The sequence below is a fragment of the Oncorhynchus mykiss genome, chromosome 11, assembly GCF_057628025.1.
Source record: "Oncorhynchus mykiss isolate SJ-2025 chromosome 11, ASM5762802v1, whole genome shotgun sequence".
Classification (NCBI taxonomy): domain Eukaryota; kingdom Metazoa; phylum Chordata; class Actinopteri; order Salmoniformes; family Salmonidae; genus Oncorhynchus; species Oncorhynchus mykiss.
Window position 1 is genome coordinate 76506148 of NC_143032.1, and position 21129 is coordinate 76527276.

Below are 21129 nucleotides of genomic sequence, written 5' to 3' on the forward strand. Positions count from 1 at the left end.
CTTTATAAATCCATTATTATTATTATTTTATTTTTTATTATTTCGGCTTTATTTAACCAGGTAGGCCAGTTGAGAACAAGTTCCTCGTTATTATTACTGGAGTTAGCTGTGTGTAGAATCAAAGCAGGGAAGGGAAGTGACCGTAAGATGAACTTTGGGACTGATGGGACATTGTGTTATCTGACAGCAGTTTGGTACATGGCCAGATTTTCCTAAAGCAACATCTGCTGTCTTTTCACTTGGAGAAAAAAATATTCCCGGTCTGTGTACTATGACGGTGATGAGGAGAACACTGCACCGACAATACAACTCTTCTCAACTTGGCTTGATAACAGAAAGTATTCCCAGTGACTCATCTAAGAGACACATCTGGTGGGAATGAATGTGTGTGTGTGTGTGGGGGGGGGGGGGGTTGACACACACATCAACCCTTGATATCAAACCTAGTTTTGTGATGGTCTACTGTCCCCTTCTGCTCAGCCAGCAACACTACAACACTAGACTGTTTAGTTCTGAAAATAAACATGTGGTCTGTGCTGCCCCCTATTGGACAAAATGCCAACGGACTGCATGCTCTGTATGCTGGGAGGGTGCATCTCAATCATCCGCAGCAGCCTCCTTTCCTCATATCCTTCCTTCATCTATACTAATATGAAAACAGTGGACAGGTGAAAGCAAAATGGTGTAATGTCTTGTAATGCCGTACAATAATTTGGTTTCCATTGTCATCAGTGGAGATGAAGGAAACGAGACAAGGAGACATTTGAGATGCACCCATGGAGAGGAACGAGGGGACGACTGTGAGGATGTCACACAGTCACAGGTAAAGGGTACTAAAAGGGGCTGTTACAGTATACGAGGGCAGAGAGCTTCATTTATCCTATAATGACAAGAGCAATTAATAGCTCAATATGGATCATTTAACGCTTAGATAATTCCCTGTTAAAACCTGGTGCTGGAGACTCACGGGGCAGCAGGTAGCCTAGCGGTTAGAGAGGCAAGCCAGCAACTGGAGGGTTGCCAGTTTGAATCCCAGGTCAGACGGGACAAATCTGGCAGGAAGTGAGCTGGCATCCAGAAGGTTGCTGTTATCAAATTCAAGATGCCATTGCCTGTCGTTGTGCCCTTGAGCAAGGCATTTAACCCTCCACAACAGCTTCCTGGGCGCCCAGTGTTGCAGCCAAATCCTGCATGTGTCTTTTAGAGGGGTTGGGTTAAAAGCGTAAGTCAAATTTCAGTTGGAATTTGTGTGCAACTGACCAACAGAAGTGATCTTAAGGTGTGCAGGCTTTTCCACTAACACAGCAGAATAGACTAGCAGAGTCAACAGATTCAATCCCACCAGTCGTTGTATCTCCAGCCCTTCATTCCTCATTGTGTCATTCTGAGACTGGCATCCAGGCTATATTGACTTCATACTGTGCTGCTAAATCAGGTCAACAGATGGCAGCATTCACCAGTTCATGAAACGTCCTCATGAACTGTATAGCTCAGGCGGTGTAAAGTACTTGGGCAAAAATACTTGAAAGTACTACTTAAGTAGTTTTTTGGGGGGTATCTGTACTTTACTTTGCTATTAATATTTTACTTCACTACATTCCTAAAGATAATTATGTACTTTTTACTCCTACATTTTCCCTGACACCCAAAAGTACTTGCTTAGCAGGACAGGAAAATTGTCTATTTCACACACTTATCAAGAGAACATCCTTGGTCATCCCTACCGCCTCTGATCTGGCTGACTCACTAAACACATGCTTTGTTTTTAAATTATGTCTGAGTTGGAGCTAGCCTCTGGCTATCCATAAAAAAAAAAAGAAAGCTAGAAAATGTGGCCATCTGCTTTGCTTAAAATAAATTATATTATATTATAAGGAATTTTCAATTATTTAGACTTGTACTTTTCCATTTGATAATTAAGTACATTTTAGCAATTACATTTACTTTTGATACTTAAGTATTTTTAAAACCAAATACTTTTAGACTTTTACTCAAGTAGTATTTTACTGGGTGACTTTCACTTGAGTCCTTTTCTATTAAGGTATCTTTTATTTTACTCAAGTATGACAATTGGGTACTTCTTCCACCACTGCCCTCCAACCCTGTTCCTGGAGAGTTACCCTTGTGTTGGTTTTCTCTCCAACCCTGTTCCTGGAGAGTTACCCTTGTGTTGGTTTTCTCTCCAACCCTGTTCCTGGAGCCCTTGTGTTGGTTTTCTCTCCAACCCTGTTCCTGGAGAGCTACCCTTGTGTTGGTTCTCTCCCCAACCCTGTTCCTGGAGAGTTACCCTTGTGTTGGTTTTCTCTCCAACCCTGTTCCTGGAGAGTTACCCTTGTGTTGGTTTTCTCTCCAACCCTGTTCCTGGAGAGTTACCCTTGTGTTGGTTTTCTCTCCAACCCTGTTCCTGGAGAGTTACCCTTGTGTTGGTTTTCTCTCCAACCCTGTTCCTGGAGAGCTACCCTCCTGTAACTTAGCTGATTCAGTTTATCAACCAGCTAATTATTAGAATCAAGTGCACAAGATTAGAGTAGGAGTTCAAACCTATAGGATGGTTGCTCTCCAGGAACAGGGCTGGAGAGCTCAGGTATAGATAACCTCATACTACCATCCTGATATTGTGAGCTTATAGGATGTTTGCTCTCCAGGAACAGGGCTGGAGAGCTCAGGTATAGATAACCTCATACTACCATCCTGATATTGTGAGCTTATAGGATGGTTGCTCTCCAGGAACAGGGCTGGAGAGCTCAGGTATAGATAACCTCATACTACCATCCTGATATTGTGAGCTTATAGGATGGTTGCTCTCCAGGAACAGGGCTGGAGAGCTCAGGTATAGATAACCTCATACTACCATCCTGATATTGTGAGCTTATAGGATGTTTGCTCTCCAGGAACAGGGCTGGAGAGCTCAGGTATAGATAACCTCATACTACCATCCTGATATTGTGAGCTTATAGGATGGTTGCTCTCCAGGAACAGGGCTGGAGAGCTCAGGTATAGATAACCTCGTACTACCATCCTGATATCGGGAACCTGTAGAACGGTTGCTCTCCAGGAACAGGGCTGGAGACCTCATACTACCATCCTGATATCGTGAGCTTAAATAAATATGTTTTGCTTGTAGCGAAACACACTGAGTGTACAAAACATTAGGAACTTTCCATGACAGACTGACAAAGTGAATTCAGGTGAAAGCTATGATCCAAAATTGATGTCAACTTTTTGATTTAACTAGGCTAGTCAGTTAAGATCAAATTATTATTTACAAAGATGGCCTAGGAACAATGGGTTAACTGCCTTGTTCAGGGGCAGAACGACAGATTTTTACCTAGTCAACTCAGGAATTTGATTTAGCAACCTTTCGGTTACTGGCCCAACACTCTAACCACTAGGCTACCTGCCGGTTGGTTACCTGTCATAAATCAGTGTAGATGAAGGGGAGGAGACAGGTTAAAGAAGGACCTTGAGACAATTGAGACATGGATTGTGTATGTGTGACATTCAGAGGGTGAATGGGCAAGACTACAGATTGAAGTGCCTTTGAACTGGGTTTAGTAGTAGGGGCCAGGCGCACCGATTTGAGTGTGTCAAGAACTGCAACGCTGCTTGGTTTCTCAAGCCCAACAGTTTCCCGTGTGTTTCAACAATGGTCCACCACCCAAAGGACATCCAGCCTTCTTGACACAACTGTGGGAAGCATTGCAGTCAATATGGGCCAGCATCCCTGTGGAACACTTTCAACACTGTGTAGTCCGTCCCCCAACGACTTGAGGCTGTTCTGAGGCCAAAGGAGGGTGCAACTCAATATTAGGATGGTTTTCCTAATATTTTGTACACTCAGAGTATTTATGTAAGCTTGCGAGATCGCGATAGTAATACAAGGCTACTGTATAAACTAACTGAAAACTCCCCATGAACTCAGGCAATAACAACCTAGAGGAGTGAGTTACGTCCCAGAGTGCCCTCCCCCTCTCTCCCCTCCCTTCTTCCCTCCTTCTCTCCCTTCCTCAGAGACGGCATGTGTTAGGGGCCCTACCGAGTGGTGCAGCGGTCTAAGGCACTGCGTCGCTGTGTAAGAGGCGTCACTACAGTCCCTGATTCAAATCCAGGCTGTATCACATCCGGCTGTGATTGGGAGTCCCATAGGGCGGCGCATGGGTTTGACGGGGTAGGCCGTCATTGTAAATAAGAATTTGTTCTTAACACACTTGCCTAGTTAAATGAAAGTTAAATAAATACCTGGCTTGCCCCCACTGTCTACCTTTCCTCCCTCTCCCTCCAAGTGTGTAGGGTTCCTACCTGACTTGTGGGCCCTCCTTAGGCAGGTCAGAGAGGCATTGAGCCGGGCACACTCCTCGTCGTTGGCTCCAAACTTCTCCATGGCCTCACACACCTCCTCATCACTCATCTCCAACAGCCCCTCTAGAGTCACCTCGCCTGGACCCATCTCCTACAGAACACACAGACAAGTAGCCTGGTCCCAGATCTGTTTGTGCTTCTGCCTACTTCATTATCATGACGATTCCATCAGGAGTTGGCTAGAGAGCAGAAACAGACTGGCACCCAGGCTAACACACAAGTGCCCAAACTAACACACACAGAAATTGAGTTTGATACCGCTGGACCTGTATTTACCAAGAGTATCAGAGAATGCTGATATAAGATCAGGAATTTTAGATTATACTCTGAACTAAAATATAAACACAACATGTAAAGTGTTGGTCCCATGTTTGAGCTGAAATAAAAGATTACAGAAATGTTCCATACGCACAAAAATCTTATTTCTCTCAAATGTTGTTCACAAAAGAGTTTACATCCCTGTCACACAACACAATGCCACAGATGTCTCAAGTTTTGAGGGAGCATGCAATTGGCATTCTGACTGCGGCAATGTCCACCAGAGCTATTGTCAGAGAATTTAATGTTAATTTCTCTACCATAATCCACCTCCAAAGTCATTTAAGATAATTTTGCAGAACATCCAACTGGCCTCACAACTGCAGACCATGTGTATGTCGTTGTGTTGGCGAGGGGTTTGCTGATGTCAACGTTGTGAACAGAGTGCCCCATGGTGGCGTGGCGGTGGAGTTATGGTATGGGCAGGCATAAGCTACGGACAACGAAAACAATTGCATGTTATCGATAACAATTTGAATGCACAAAAATACTGTGACGAGATCCTGAGGCCCATTTCTTTTTAAGGTTTCTGTGACCAACAGATACATATCTTTATTCGCAGTCATGTGAAATCCATAGATTAGGACCTAATGAATTTATTTCAATTGACTGATTTCCTCATATGACATGTAACTCAGTAAAATCTTTGAAATTGTAGTGTTTATATTTTTGTTCGGTATATAAAATAAAAGATCATATGACCAGGGAAGACAGAAACGTGCTCCCACACTTGTATTTTCTAACTAGCACTGACTTTGCTGATAGCTACTTATTATTATTTTTATTTTTTTAGAAATGTGTTGCTTACTGTGACTGACTGTGATATGTGGTTGTCTCACCTAGCTACCTTAAGACGAATGCTACCTTAAGATGACTAACTGTATGGGACTCTGGATAAGAGTGTTTAAACAGGGTTGGGGTCATTGACATGTCAGTCATTTAGCAGACGCTCTTATCTGTAGAGACTTGAAGTTAATGCATTCATCTTAATGAAGCTAGACAACCACATATCAGAGTTGAAGTAAGTAAAACTTTTCATCCATAAAAGTAGCTATGAGCAAAGTAAGTGCTAGTAACAACAATGCATGCTAGAGAGACAAGGTAGCACTCGAGAAGGTTCAGGAAGTGATGTGTTTTGGGCAATGGAAGAAGACTATGTTGGGCTTATAGAAATTGAAAGTAATATTTGTTTATGATGAGGCGTTAGTCTGATCCACCATCCTGACCGCTCTTGTAAGCAGGAAGTACACATAAAATTTAAATTCCAACCCTCGTAAAAACTTTTCAATTTTCAAAGGAAAATGTGGAATTGGGATTTGGAATTTTGTTTACTTCCTGAAATGACTGGAATTTAAATGGGATTGACCCCAACACTGCTGCTAAATGACTGGAATTTAAATGGGATTGACCCCAACACTGCTGCTAAATGACTGGAATTTAAATGCGATTGACCCCAACACTGCTGCTAAATGACTAACATGTAAATGTACTGTTTTCCCTTTCATTTTATTGTCATACATTTTGCAGACCATCGGCTATTTGTAAGAAGGTTTTACTCACAGTGATTGTGATACGTAGATGCAAATCAAAGTACCTCAGTGACCTCCTTCCTCAGGTTGACTATACGGAACCAGTGTCCCAGACGGGGGAAGTCCTGTAGCTCAGTGGTGTCCTCCTGTAAGGCCACTCTCACCTTACAGGACAGCTGGCGACTGAAGTACTTCACCAGCTTTCCCTGCAGGGGGGGACAGAGGGACATGTGTGAGTTAGAGCTGGAGAAGCACAAGCCAAATGGGTTACACAGCTATGGATGCAAGGACTCACCATCTATATATTAAGAGAGCAGTGCTTTTCAAACCTCTCCTCTGGCCCCACAGATGTTTCACAATTGTGTCCTGAACTAGCACACCTAGTTCACCTAGTCAAGTTAGCAATTCACCTAGTCAATTCACGTTCTGATTAATGCACCTAGTCAAGTTGACAATTCACCTAGTCCATTCACATTCTGACTAATTCACCTAGTCAAGTCGACAATTCACCTAGTCAAGTTAGCAATTCACCTAGTCAAGTCGACAATTCACTAGTCAATTCACATTCTGACTAATTCACCAAGTCAAGTTGGCAATTCACCTAGTCAAGTTAGCAATTCACCTAGTCAAGTTGGCAATTCACCAAGTCAAGTTGGCAATTCACCTAGTCAAGTTGGCAATTCACCTAGTCAAGTTGGCAATTCACCTAGTCAAGTTGGCAAGTTTAATCAGGTGTGCTAGCTCTGGAATTGTTCAAATACATGGAATGGCTGGGTGTCCCGTTTGAAAAAGGCTGCATTAGATCAAACATATTTTGAAGCTATACAATGGTTGTTTACAAAGACTCCAACTACCTACAATAAAAAATGACTTTCAATCTCATCATCTGTATTTTAAGGTCTCCAAGCTTAGAACGTTTTCAAAGCTTAGAAAGTTTACAAAGTTTAGAAAGTACTAAATGTTTTCCAACTAAATGCAACAGAGCACTCATCATGACCTCGCAAGCTACTGTGCATAAAGTCCACTACCGGTCAAAAGTTTTAGAACACCTTCTCATGCAAGGGTTTTTCTTTATTTTTACTAGTTTCTACATTGTAGAATAATAGTGAAGACATCAAAACTATGAAATAACACATATGGAATCATGTAGTAACCCAAAAAGTGTTAAACAAAACCAAAAATATACTTGAGATTCTTCAAAGCCACCCTTTGCCTTGATGACAGCTTTGCACCGTTTTGGCATTCTCTCAACCAGCTTCACCTGGAATGCTTTTCCAACAGTTTTGAAGGAGTTCCCATATATGCTGAGCACTTGTTGGCTGCTTTTCCTTCACTCTGCGGTCCAACTCATCCAAAACCATTCTCAATTTGGTTGAGGTCGGGGGATTGTGGAGGCCAGGTCATCTGATGCAGGACTCCATCACTCTCCTTCTTGGTCAAATAGCCCTTACACAGCCTGGAGGTGGGTTGGGTCATTGTCTTGTTAAAAAAACAAATGATAGTCCCACTAAACCAGATGGGATGGAGTATTACTGCAGAATGCTGTGATAGCCATGCTGCTTAAGTGTGCCTTGAATTCTAAATTTTTATTTTTTTCACCTTTATTTAACCAGGTAGGCTAGTTGAGAACAAGTTCTCAAATAAATCACTGACAGTGTCACCAGTAAAGCACCCCCACACCTCCTCCTCCATGCTTCACGGTGGGAACTACACATGTAGAGATCAACCGTTCACCTCATCTGCGTCTCACAAAGACACGGCGGTTGGAACTAAAACTCTCAAGAATCAGACCAAAGGACAGATTTCCACCAGTCTAATGTCCATTGCTCATGTGGCTTCGCCCAAGCAAGTCTAGCTGTGATTTAGGCACTGGCTAGCCCAGTTAGCTAACTAGCAACCTCACTAGCAGAAAGTCTGAGGTGAAATAAATGCCAGCCAGCTAGTTAGCATAAGCTAACGCCTGCTAGCATAGATAGCTAGCTAGCCCCCAGTTAGCTAGCTTGCAGCCTCACTAGCAGAAAGTCTGAGGGGAAATACATGCTAGCCAGCTAGTTAGCATACGCTAATAACCCCCAGTTAGCATGATTATGGTTAGGGGTCAGAGTTCAAATTGGGGCCAGGGTTGGGGTTAGGGTCAGAATAGGGGTTAGAGTTAGGTTAGGGTCAGAATAGGGGTTAGCGTTAGGTTAGGGTCAGAATAGGGGTTAGGTTAGGGTCAGAATAGGGGTTAGGTTAGGGTCAGAATAGGGGTTAGGTTAGGGTCAGAATAGGGTTTAGATTAGGGTCAGAATAGGGGTTAGGGTTAGGTTAGGGTCAGAATAGGGGTTAGGGGTCAGTTATCCAGCGTTCTAAAGATGAGAGTTTACAAGAAAATATCTGATCGGGGTGGCTATGGCGAAGAGGCACTTTGTTGTGCCCTGAAAGCTATTGAAAATGGCCAGGCATTAAGGCCTGCCATGTTTTATTAAATAACTAAAAATCTGTCAACTGTAGCCATTTTTTTTCCTTTATAATTTGTTACCCTAAGCATGGTCATCATCCACCTTCAATTTTTTTCTCCAAACATATTTGCTGTTGTCAGCAAACAGACATTGATCGTAGGGGGGCGTTTACCCCATGTTACCCCATATAAAACAATTGGTAGCTGATTAGTATGCCATTGTAGTGTGCTACCTGTCCCAGACCTATTATTTGACCATACTGGTCATTTATGAACATTTGAACATCTTGGCCATGTTCTGTTGTAATCTCCACCCGGCACAGCCAGAAGAGGACTGGCCACCCCTCATAGCCTGGTTCCTCTCTAGGTTTCTTCCTAGGTTCTGGCCTTTCTATGGAGTTTTTCCTAGCCAACGTGCTTCAACACCTGCATTGCTTGCTGTTTGGGGTTTTAGGCTGGGTTTCTGTACAGCACATTGAGATATCAGCCGAAGGGCTATATAAATACATTTGATTTGATATTGTATTGCACATTAATTTTGCAATCTGCAATGTTTGAATTTCCAACTTTAATTACTGAACAAGTAATTAAATTATTGCAGCCAGCTAGCAGTCTAACTGGACGCCCTGCGACACCATGTATAGCTTCTTGACTAGCCGGCTACCACCCGGTCACTCAAGCCTGCACCTAAGAGGCTGCTGCGCTATATACAGACATGGGATCACTGGTCACTTTAATGTTTACATACTGCTTTACTCATTTCATATGTATGCTGTATTCTATTCTACTGTATTTTGGTCAATGCCACTCCGACATTGCTCGTCCTAATATTTATATATTTCTTAATTCCATTATTTTGATTTTATATGTGTGTGTTGTTGTGAACTGATAGATATTACTTCACTGTTGGAGCTAGGAACACAACTATGTCACTACACCCGCAATAATATATGCTAAATATGTGTATGTGACCAAAAACATTTGATTTGAAATGATAGGCTTAAAATGAAGACATCATATGTTTACAAATTAACTAGGACTGGGCGATATATCCAATTAATTCGATCAATTCGAATGTATGTTTTTGCGCCTGTATCGCAGAATCGAGTTTTTTGTATTTTTCGTTTTTATGAGCGTTTATATCCACGTTCATGTTGTCTTTTTGATCTCGTCCCGTTCGCTCCTTCTGTGCTGTTCACCTTCCCATTTACACCAGAGATCTGGATATAATGACGAGTTGCTCAAGTCTCCGCCCTAACAATGGGAGTCCTTGTCCCAAAGGCGGGAAGACAGGCGACAATAGGTTCAAAATAAGCGCATAGAAACGCATTGGGTTTATTTTGGACAGATTTTGGCGCGTTTCGCCTCTTTCTCCCAAGCCCCTCCCTCTACCACTCCCAACAACAAAGATGAGAGATCACTTCTTCCTGTCTGACGAACGTTTTCCACTTGCTATTTGCTTTTGAGGTTTGGTCCAACAGAATTGGTCATATGGACACCAACACACATTGAGACATTATTTTACTGTAATAGAGGATAAGTTAACATTTCTAACGATACCCTGTATATGTTTGAACTCCTCAAATGTCGAAACTATATCAATGAACATTCATTCTGGAAAATGAATGCTCAGTTTTTACGGTACCATGTATCGCCAGCAGCATTGTAGTAAAATAACGATTGTTATACTAGCTATTTAGTCTGTTTAATATATGTGCAATAAGCATGAAACAATTACATAAGGAATCATCAACTCGTTCTCATTCTGAGAAATATGGTTGGCCACTTGATTTCAACTTTGAACAAAGTAGACAGGCATGCTGTTCAAAAAGTTGGAGACGGGCAGAAGGGTGTGTTCATAACAATTCGACTGTTTTGCCTTGTTAACCGAATTCAGAGCTTGTGAAATTATACCTAGATCCAAGATGGCTAAACGTGATATTAGCCCGGCTACTTACTAGCACGTGGGCTTGTGCTAGAGAGGTTGTTTTTGAGAATGGTGTTCATCTTTTTATAATGCCTACTACATTGTTAGTGATTGTGCATTATGCATGGTTCAGGTTAAATTTGTAACAAAAAAAAATGCCAGATCAGTGATCATTGCAACAACAAAAAAAGCAGCTACAACTATTTTTATTAAATAATTAAATAATTAGTGGGTCATATGGTTGTGGAATGCATATATTCAGCCTAGGTATAACTTCACGAGCTCTGAATTCATTCAATTATTTGCTGACTGTTTTTGACCTTTAATTGTACAACAAAGCTTATTTAGAGAAAACATGTTTTAAAAAATGTAGATATATACACTACCATTCAAAAGTTTGGGGTCACTTAGAAATGTCCTTGTTTTTTTAAAGAAAAGCTCTCTTTTTGTTAAAATACCATCAAATTGATCAGAAATACAGTGTAGACATTGTTAATGTTGTAAATGACTATTGTAGCTGGAAAAAGGAATATCTACATAGGCGTACAGAGGCCCATTATCAGCGACCATCTCTCCTGTGTTACAATGGCACGTTGTGTTAGCTAATCCACGTTTATCATTTTAAAAGGCTAATTGATCATTTGCCATTATGTTAGCACAGCTAACATATGTTCTAATTCAAGAAGCAAGAATTCAAGAAGTAATAAAACTGGCCTTCTTTAGACTAGTTGAGTATCTGGAGCATCAGCATTTGTGGGTTTGATTACAGGGCCAAAATGGCCTGTAATTGAATGGCCTGTAGTCTATTATTGTTCTGAGAACTGAATTCTATTCCATGCGAGAAATTGCCAAGAAACTGAAGATCTCGTACAACGCTGTGTGCTACTCCCTTCACAGAACATCACAAACTGTCTCTAACCAGAATAGAAAGAGGAGTGGGAGGCCCCGGTGCACAACAGAACAAGAGGACAAATACATTAGTGTCTAGTTTGAGAAACAGACGCCTCACAAGTCCTCAACTGTCAGCTTCATTAAATAGTACCCGCAAAACACCAGTCTCAACGTCAACAGTGAAGAGGTGACTCCGGGATGCTGGCCAGAACAAGAATAGACTGACGAATTTCAGAAGAAAGTTCTTTGTTTCTGGCCATTTTGAGCCTGTAATCGAACTCAAAAATGCTGATTTTCCAGATACTAGTCTAAAGAAGGCCTGTTTTATTGCTTCTTTAATCATAACAACCGTTTTCAGCTGTGCTAGCATACGTGCAAAAGGGTTTTCTAATGATCAATTAGCCTTTTAAAATTATGAACTTGGATTAGCTAACACAACGTGCCATTGGAACACAGGAGTGATGTTTGCTGATAATGGGCCTCTGTATGCCTAATAGTCCATTAAAAATCAGCGGTTTCCAGCTACAATAGTCATTTACAAAATTAACAATGTCTACATAGCCTAGTGGTTAGAGCGTTGCACCAGTAACTGAAAGGTTGCTAGATCGAATCCCTGAGATGACAAGGTAAAAATATGTTGTTCTGCCCCTGAACAAGACAGTTAACCCACTGTTCCTAGGCCGTCATTGTAAATAAGAATTTGTTCTTAACTGACTTGCCTAGTTAAATAAAGGTTTTTAAAAAATGCTGTATTTCTGATCAATTTGGTGTTATTTTAATAGACAAAAATAATTGCTTTTCTTTCGAAAACAAGGAAATCTCTAAGTGACCCCAAACTTTTGAACGGTAGTGTATATATATAGTGAATCGCCCATAAGTTTACTTTACAGCTTTATTCTAAAATAGATTTTTTTTTTCTCATTGCTTTGTCATATGAGTGCTCTGGAGCAGGTTTTCATCAAATATCTCTCGGTACTTCTCTCCGTTCATCTTTCCCTCGATCCTGACTAGTCTCCCAGTCCCTGCCGCTGAAAAACATACCCACAGCATGATGCTGTCACCAAATTTGCTCCAGATGTGAGTGACGCTTGGCATTCAGGCCAAAGAGTTCAATCTTGGTTTCATCAGACCAGAGTATCTTGTTTCTCATGGTCACAGAGAGCGCGCCTTTTACTGAGGAGTGGCTTCCGTCTGGCCTGATTGGTGGAGTGCTGCAGAGATGGTTGTCCTTCTGGAAGGTTCTCCCATCTCCACAAAGGAACTCTGGAGGTCTGTCAAAGTGACCATCGGGTTCTTGATCACCTCCCTGACCAAGGCCCTTCTCTCCCTTTTTGGTACTCTTTCCCCAGATTTGTGCCTTCGACACAATCCTGTCTCGGAGCTCTACGGACAATTCCTTCAACCTCCTGGCTTGGTTTTTGCTCTGACATGCACTATCAACTGTGGGACCTTATATAGACAGGTGTGTGCCTTTACAAATCATGTCCAATCAATTGAATTTGCCACAGGTGGACTCCAATCAAGTTGTAGAAACATCACAAGGACCTGTTTTGGCTTTGACATTATGGGGTATTGTGTGTTGATTGATGAGGATATGTTTAAAGAAAATATATATTTTAGAATAAGGCTGTGACGTAACAAAATGTGGGAAAGGGGAAGGTGTCTGAATACTTTCAGAACTCGGACTAGGTCCAATACAGCTCATTTATTCAAGGGGTGAATGGCAAACAGTGGGTCAGTACAGTACAGTAGCATATAATGCAACCAGAGAAACAAAGGTAAGCACTGGTTTGTGTGAAGGTTGTTGTCTTTCCACACTGGTGCTAGTGAGTGTGTTTTTTGAGCCAAAGGTTATGGTTACCATTGGGATGTGGAGAGCTGATATTTGACCTGCTCCCATGGTAGGGCCAGAAATGTTTTGTCTGCACTAGGGAAAAGGTGTTGGCCATTGTAACTAGGGAAAAGGTGTTGACCATTGTAACTAGGGAGAAGGTGTTGACCATTGTAACTAGGGAGAAGGTGTTGGTCATCGCAACTTGGGAAAAGGTGTTGGCCATCGTACTTGGGAAAAAGTGTTGGTCATTGTAACTAGGGAGAAGGTGTTGGTCATCGTAATTAGGGAGAAGGTGTTGGTCATTGTAACCAGGGCTAAAGTGTTGATCATCGTAACTAGGGAAAAGGTGTTGGTCTTCGTAACTAGGGAAAAGATGTTGCTCATAACTCGGATGGGTTGTTTTTAACTTGAGACACATCTCCTATGATGAAAAAGGCATATGAGATACGCTATAGTCTGACGCTATCCCATGTGATATGGTGTAGTCTGAACTCTGCCCCTATCCCATGTGATATGGTGTAGTCTGAACTCTGACCCTATCCCATGTGATATGGTGTAGTCTGAACTCTGACCCTATCCCATGTGATATGGTGTAGTCTGAACTCTGACCCTATCCCATGTGATATGGTTTAGTCTGAACTCTGACCCTATCCCATGTGATATGGTATAGTCTGAACTCTGACCCTATCCCATGTGATATGGTGTAGTCTGAACTTTGACCCTATCCAATGTGATATGGTATAGTCTGAACTCTGACCCTATCCCATGTGATATGGTGTAGTCTGAACTCTGACCCTATCCCATGTGATATGGTATAGTCTGACCTCTGACCCTATCCCATGTGATATGGTATAGTCTGAACTCTGACCCTATCCCATGTGATATGGTATAGTCTGAACTCTGACCCTATCCCATGTGATATGGTGTGGTCTGAACTCTGACCCTATCCCATGTGATATGGTAAAGTCCGACCCTATCCCACATGCACCTTGTTTCACAACAGAGAGACACTGCCAAACAAAGCAGAATCACTATTGAATAGCTTTTTAGTCCAGGACTAGGCTTAATCTGTGCCTGGGAAACTGGCCCACAGTTCAATAGATGAGCCATTCAAACATTCAGGAACCCCAAATCGATCAATGAAGTTGTATTGCATTGTAGATTACTGTATGTTCTGTTTAACAACAGTTAAACTGTCCTTCAGCAAGTATTGCACAGTAAGTCAAGACAGCACTTTTGTGCTAAAAGTGGTAAATCAAAGTGAACCCAACATTCCTCATGTTCCTCATATTGAATTTCTCCCTCATAATAACCTGTGATATAAGAACACACTTTTCAATGTCTTGAACTGTGCAGGGGGACATTTTACAAACAAAGTCAAAAATCACAGTTGCAATAGTCAGATGCTTTCACAATTGAAAATAGTTGTTTCTATAATATTGCATATGTCTGTGTTAACACAGGACTTTGTTGGAGATGCAACAAGTGCAGCAAGTTAAAAATCATGAATGAACTATGGGGTGCAACGAGTGCATGATTCTACTATAAGTGCAACGTTACCTGCCAGAAACCTGACCCGGCCTGGAGAAGACAAGTTAAAGGGGGCAATCTGCAGTTCAAACAATACCAAAGATGACGCCCCACCACTGTTATGGTAAAAAGCTAAGGGGTAGGCTGCAGAAATGTAACCACTGTCAAATTCATAGACAAACATGTTTTGAGGCTATGCTGTGTTTGTTTACATTACATTGTTTACAAACATTGGAGTTAAACAAGTTTCTATTCTGGGTTCTGATGGAATACAACAGTTGAGTCATGAGGCATTTATAAATGATATTCTTCAAGAATCAATGGTTATATTTAATTAATTTAAAAGTCAAAAATGAATGTATCTATTGCAGATTGCACCTTTAACTGTATCTAATGTAAAGACCTTGTCCAACACAGTCAATCAATAAATGAAATGTATTAATAATGTTTTTACATCAACAGCCTGACCCATGCCATGGCTAAAATCTGTGAGAGGCAACTGCTTAACCACGTTTGGCCCTCCATGAATACATTATAACAACATGCTAATATAATGCTATTAGAACTACACAGGAAGAAGAGCAACATAATGTAAAATGTTACAAAATATGATTGCCCAATCCTCTAGTACTGTGCCCTCTGCCTCAGAAGGCCCAAACAGTGTGCATGACAGCATGTGCAAACATACAGCAAACCTACCACCTAACTTAACAGGGCCATAAGGCCACATGTCAATGGCAGACATGTCTTTGTAGAGTTTGAGTGCAGCCATGTTTTTCCTGACTGAAGATGCTGTGCCTGCATGACACAGCACAGTTTCCCTGAGTCAAACTATTAGGCGTACATTTCAAAGTGGTGCTTTTGGTTGGTAGCTAGGGAGTGGGGAACGATAAACTGTGTGTGAACATTTGTTAGATCAAATACTTGTAACCTAGCTAAACATGGGGAATCTATTCAGCATGTTCCATTCACCCAAACAGGTAGACTATTAAGTTAACGAGTGGCCATAATGTACTGTAGTCCTAGCTATAGGGCCTAATGTAGTGTATGTTTTCAATCTACTCCTCTCTGAAATTCAATTCAACTCAAGCAACTAGGTCTACATATCTCTTCAAATGACGAAATATTGTAAAATGGTGTGCCTATATATATCAAGTCCATACGAGAGGCATAGACGTGGATTTTTTCCCTTGTATCAGTGGGAAAACTACATGATTGAGTAAATGAATAAACAGTATATAGAGAGAGGCCTGCTATTCCTCCAGCTGTGGCCACTAAAACTTCATTGCACATCTATTACAGGCCTATGTCATCTCATTATGTTGAGGATAATGATGGTGCCCTTTTTAACTCGCACATCATCAAGTCCCATCACATCGGACCTCTGTTTACATGTATTCTGTTTAAAATCACCCGCCTCTGTAACATACACAGGAATCTCTGTCCTTTAAACCATTTAGGGCCTAAGTGCACCTGAAATGTATCCAGACCCCATTTTATTCATTTGGCAAACAAATCTATGTTTTGATACAAAAAAAAATACAAAAAAACATTACACTGTCTTTGGATAACATCATGTCCATTACATAACGCAATTTATGGAATACCCTGTGGGCCAATTAAATCGGATCTCAATTTCACTAATACACACTTGCATAACAGTTGTTGCAATCTAGCTGATGATATGCAGAGCATATTACTGATGATGATAGTGATGATGAATCGTAAACAGAAAGTGTTTAGGCCTCAACGTTCTCGGGTAGAATTCTGATGGAGAAGAGTTCTACAGCTGAATAAACCACCTTCTTTCTACCACCTGCAGAATGCGCAAGACCACAACAGCCTGCTCACTGCAGCTAGCTTTTTCTTCATTTATTACACTGCATAAAACACATCTAGGCTGTATAACATAGGGGGGGGGGGGGGGGGGGGACAGTATTCCAATGATATAGTCAACCATTTTAACGACATCGAATAATTTACTTTGATGTTGATATAGGCTATGATAGACGTGACAACCAACCCAACAGTGATTTTGATCAAAATACATGATTAGCAGCCTCAGCGCAGCAGTAGCCTTTTTCATTCTACGGAATGGGTGCTTTTGCCTACCTCCAGCGTTCGTATTTCTTTCTGTGTCAAGTCGTTAGATGTGGCACATTTGGTCCTCAATCCCTCCAAGCTGGAAATGCTTATGTCTATCATATTTTGCACCAACTCGCACTGCTGCAAGGCTTTTTGCAAACTCAGACGCTGCTCGTCGCTTTTTGTCATATTCTTCTCGTCCATTGCTTGCGAGCTGTGGTCGTTTATTTATGTGTACTTCAAAAAAAAATCTACTCAGAAAATAAAGGTGGAAAAAACTCCATGAAATAAAGCGACCTGCAAAACGCCAGCAAACGTGGTGGTATATTATATTATGTACATTGGTTTACAGATGAGATGTGATCTATGTGAAAGGCGACTCCATTGCAACAGTCCTTGTATTTCCTGGTGGTGGTTCATCAAGGTGTTTCTGATTGAACCTGGTACTGATGCTGAGGGCTATATCATCAAACACAATCTGCAGATAGCGTAGGCTACCTCCACAACAGAAACAAAAATCAGAACACAACCGATCAAGCCTCAGGTAATAAATCCATTGAGCGTTGTTTATTCATTTCAAATAAAAAACCAACGCATCATAATAACATAAACGGATCCATTAAATTAAAGCATCGTCATATAATAATTTTAAAGGTGATGCTGTGTGGATTGGGTACAGGTACTCCCCGTCTCCCTTGCCAGCAGCTGCATCCCGGGTCGCTCCCACCACCACACCGACATGTTTCCAGTCAATCAAATCTACAGCAAGGGGATCGCATCGCCCACGGAAGCAGCGGGAGGAGAGGCACCACCACCGAGTGATGCTGCATGGGGGAGGAGTTATCGCGAGATTATGTGCATCAGTGCGAGTTCACTGTTTGAACTCCGATACTCCGTTATCGATATGCTCAATCATCAGCTCCACATCAGCATTTTAAAGGTGTTATCAGGACTTTTACACATTTTGTTAAATTACAGCCTTATTCTAAAATGGATTAAGATTAGATCCCTTCACCAATCTACACACAATACCCAATATTGACAAAGCAAAGGCATTTTTTATAAATAAAAAACGTAAATATCACATTTACTTAAGTATTCAGACCCTTTACTCAGTATTTTGTTGAAGTACCTTTGAAAGCAATTACAGCCTCGGGTCTTCTTCAGCTATTTTCAGGTCCCCCCAGAGATGTTCAATCAGGTTCAAGTTCAGGCTCTGGCTCCGCCACTCAAGGACATTGTCAGCCACACCTGCGTTGTCTTGGCTGTGCGCTTAGGGTCATTGTCCTGTTGGAAGGTGAACCTTCGCCCCAGTCTGTGGTCCTGAGTCCTCTAGAGCAGGTTTTCATCAAGGATCTCTCTGTACTTCACTACATTCATCTTTCCCTCGATCCTGACTAGTCTCACAGTCCCTGCCGCTGAAAAACATCCCCACAGCATGATGCTGCCACCACCATGCTTCACCATAGGGATGGTGCCAGGTTTTCTCCAGATGTGATGCTTGGCATTCAGGCCAAAGAATTCAATCTTGGTTTCATCAGAGCAGAGAATCTTGTTTCCCATAGTCGCAGAGTCTTAAGGTGACTTTTGGCAAACTCCAAGTGGGCTGTCATGTGCCTTTTACTGAGGAGTGGCTTCCGTCTGGCCACTCTACCATAAAGGCCTGATTGGTGGAGTGCTGCAGAGATGGTTGTTCTTCTGGAAGGTTCTCCCATCTCCACAGAGTAACTCTGGAGCTCTGTCAAAGTGGCCATTGGGTTCTTGTTCACCTCCCTGACGAGACCCTATAACCCTGATTGCTCAGTTTGGCTGGGAGGCCAGTTCTAGGAAGAGTCTTGGTGGTTCCAAATTTCTTCCATTTAAGAATGATGGAGGCCACTGTGCTCCTGGGGACCTTCAATGCTGCAAAACATTTTTGGTAACCTTCCCCAGATATGTGCCTGGACACAATCCTGCCTCTGAGCTCTACGGACAATTCCTTCGACCTCAGGGCTTGATTTTTGCTCTGACTTGCACTGTCAACTTTGGGACCTTATATAGACAGGTGTGTGCCTTTCCAAATCATGTCCAATTAATTTAATTGATCACAGGGGGACTCCAATCAAGTTGTAGAAACATCTCAAGGATGATCAATGGAAACAGGATGCACCTGAGCTTAATTCCATTTTTTTTTATACATTTGCAAAAATGTCTTAACTGTTTTCACTTTGTCATTATGGGGTATTGTGATGTCATGATGGGGTATTGTGATGTCATTATGGGGGTATTGTGATGTCATTATGGGGGTATTGTGTGTAGATTGATGAGGGACATTTTTTATTTAATCAATTTTAGAATAAGGCGGTAACGTAAAAAAAATGTGGAAAAAGTCAAGGGGTCTGAATACTTGTTTTGGTCATTTTTCAGAGAACAAAATTGGGATAATTTTAAAGATACATTTAGGCTATTCTGTTTACATGTGCCCTTTTAAGCCTACTTGTAGATATCTTACCAGACACACACACAGACATGCACACACACACACACACCAGTAAAATAACCATAGCTACATGTGTTATGGTTGTATACTCCAAATGAACTGCAACAGTTGTCTGTCTGTCTAAATTAAATTACAGAGCGCTGAATGACACTGAGTAGGCCGGGCCAACATCTCTCACTGAATTATAGCCTATTTTATGACAGTATTTTCTCTTCTATTGGTGGGGTGAAATAAACAGGGGAAAGATTTCGGGTTGTACCTGCGGGTCAACTTGAATGAGGCCGGTGGTGGGCAACCAGAGATTTTGGACATTTCCTCTGTGTCAGCAGGCAGCATTATTATTGTCTCGCTGCTGGACTGAACAGGCTTGGTGCTTTGTGTGTCAAGACAGAATGAGAAATATAGCTGTTTGGCTTCTATAGGCTACACTGCACACAGACCCTATTCTAGAGTTCACTAGAAACACTGTACAGTCTATGTGTTGTACAGTGTGTGATCATAAGGCCAATAATGGCCAATCATAAGGGCGTATATACAGTGAGCCTCTTACAATAATCTGAGCCGCCTAAAACATTCTGACAAAACCGACAATAAAACAACCATTCTCTTTGATGTGTTTTTGTGGCACTCAGTCGTGTCTCATTTAGTGTAGACACCATATCTGACATGTTCTAACACTTGATTTAGGTTTTTATTTTTTATATTAAAAACAACATTCAGATAAATGTCACTCAGACTTTTTGATAAGAAGAGCATGTTTTATAGGAAAGTGCTATTAGAAGCTACATTCGCATGTATTTCCCAAGAGTCAGGTTTTGCCAAAATAGTATTCTGATTACCTACCTCTCTGTACAATCCAAATGGCAGTAGAGATGACTTATTTGTCAGGAAAAAAAGGATGGACAACAACTAAACAAAAAATGTCAAAAGATCAACCGTGGGGGTTACTTTTCCAGTCAGGAAATCTCGAACTCTTAGCCGGCCTCTGCCCAGTACCCTGTCCTGAACTTTAGACACTGTCACTAGCCGGCTACCACCTGGTACTCTACCCTGCTGCCATACGTTTTTTACCTTTATTTAACTAGACAAATTATTATTTACAATGACGACCTACCCCGGATGACACTGGGCCAAATTATGCGCCGCCCTATGACACTGGGCCAATCACAGCCGGTTGTGATACAGCCTGGAATCAAACCAGGGTGTCTGTGGTGACACCTAAAGCACTGGGATGCAGTGACTTAGACCACTGTGCCACTCGACAACCATGGAAATAGTCATTGAACAAGGGTCACTTTAATAATGTTGACATACTGTTTTACCCACTTCATATGTACATACCATATTCTAGTCAAGGCTCATCCTATATAACTACTGCTGTACACACCATTTCTATTCACATACTGTCCATACACACCTTTCACATTCATATACTTATTTCTATTCCAGACTGGTATTGCTCGTTTTGATGTCTTAAGTTTTCTTTTTTTAAACTTTTTGATTATGTGTATTATTGTATTGCTTGATATTGCTGCACTGTAGGAGCTCGAAACAAGCATTTCGGTGCACCTGCGATAACATCTGCAAAACTGCGTATACCACCGATAAACGTTGATTTTGAACACGGGGATTTCTTAATTAGAAGCCTTTATTCTGGCATTAAGGTATATATATATTTAGAAATGACAAGCAAACGACTGACTTGGTATCTGCCTTCGACATTCGTTATTTTGTAAC

The 21129-nt window shown here is 41.5% G+C and overlaps 1 protein-coding gene and 1 long non-coding RNA gene across 5 annotated transcripts in view; one reads left to right on the forward strand and one right to left on the reverse strand.

Moving 5' to 3' along the window:
- Positions 1–19542, reverse strand: part of ksr2 (kinase suppressor of ras 2) — a 121044-nt gene extending 101502 nt beyond the window's left edge. For 2 of the 4 annotated variants that reach the window (XM_090191142.1, XM_036936322.2), the window contains exons 1-3: positions 16941–19542; positions 6272–6412; positions 4300–4450 (exon numbers count right to left, since the gene is read on the reverse strand). In XM_090191142.1, the coding sequence (XP_090047268.1) occupies positions 4300–4450; positions 6272–6412; positions 16941–17117 (469 nt within the window). In that variant the 5' untranslated portion in view covers positions 17118–19542. The remainder of the gene's footprint in view (positions 1–4299; positions 4451–6271; positions 6413–16940) is intronic. The other 2 variants (XM_090191144.1, XM_090191143.1) reach the window with 1 other exon arrangement.
- LOC149979876 (uncharacterized) lies at positions 12806–15287 on the forward strand. Its single transcript, XR_016484701.1, has 2 exons — positions 12806–12926; positions 14762–15287. It is a non-coding gene; the product is annotated as an uncharacterized LOC149979876 (long non-coding RNA).
- Positions 19543–21129: the final 1587 nt, after the last annotated feature.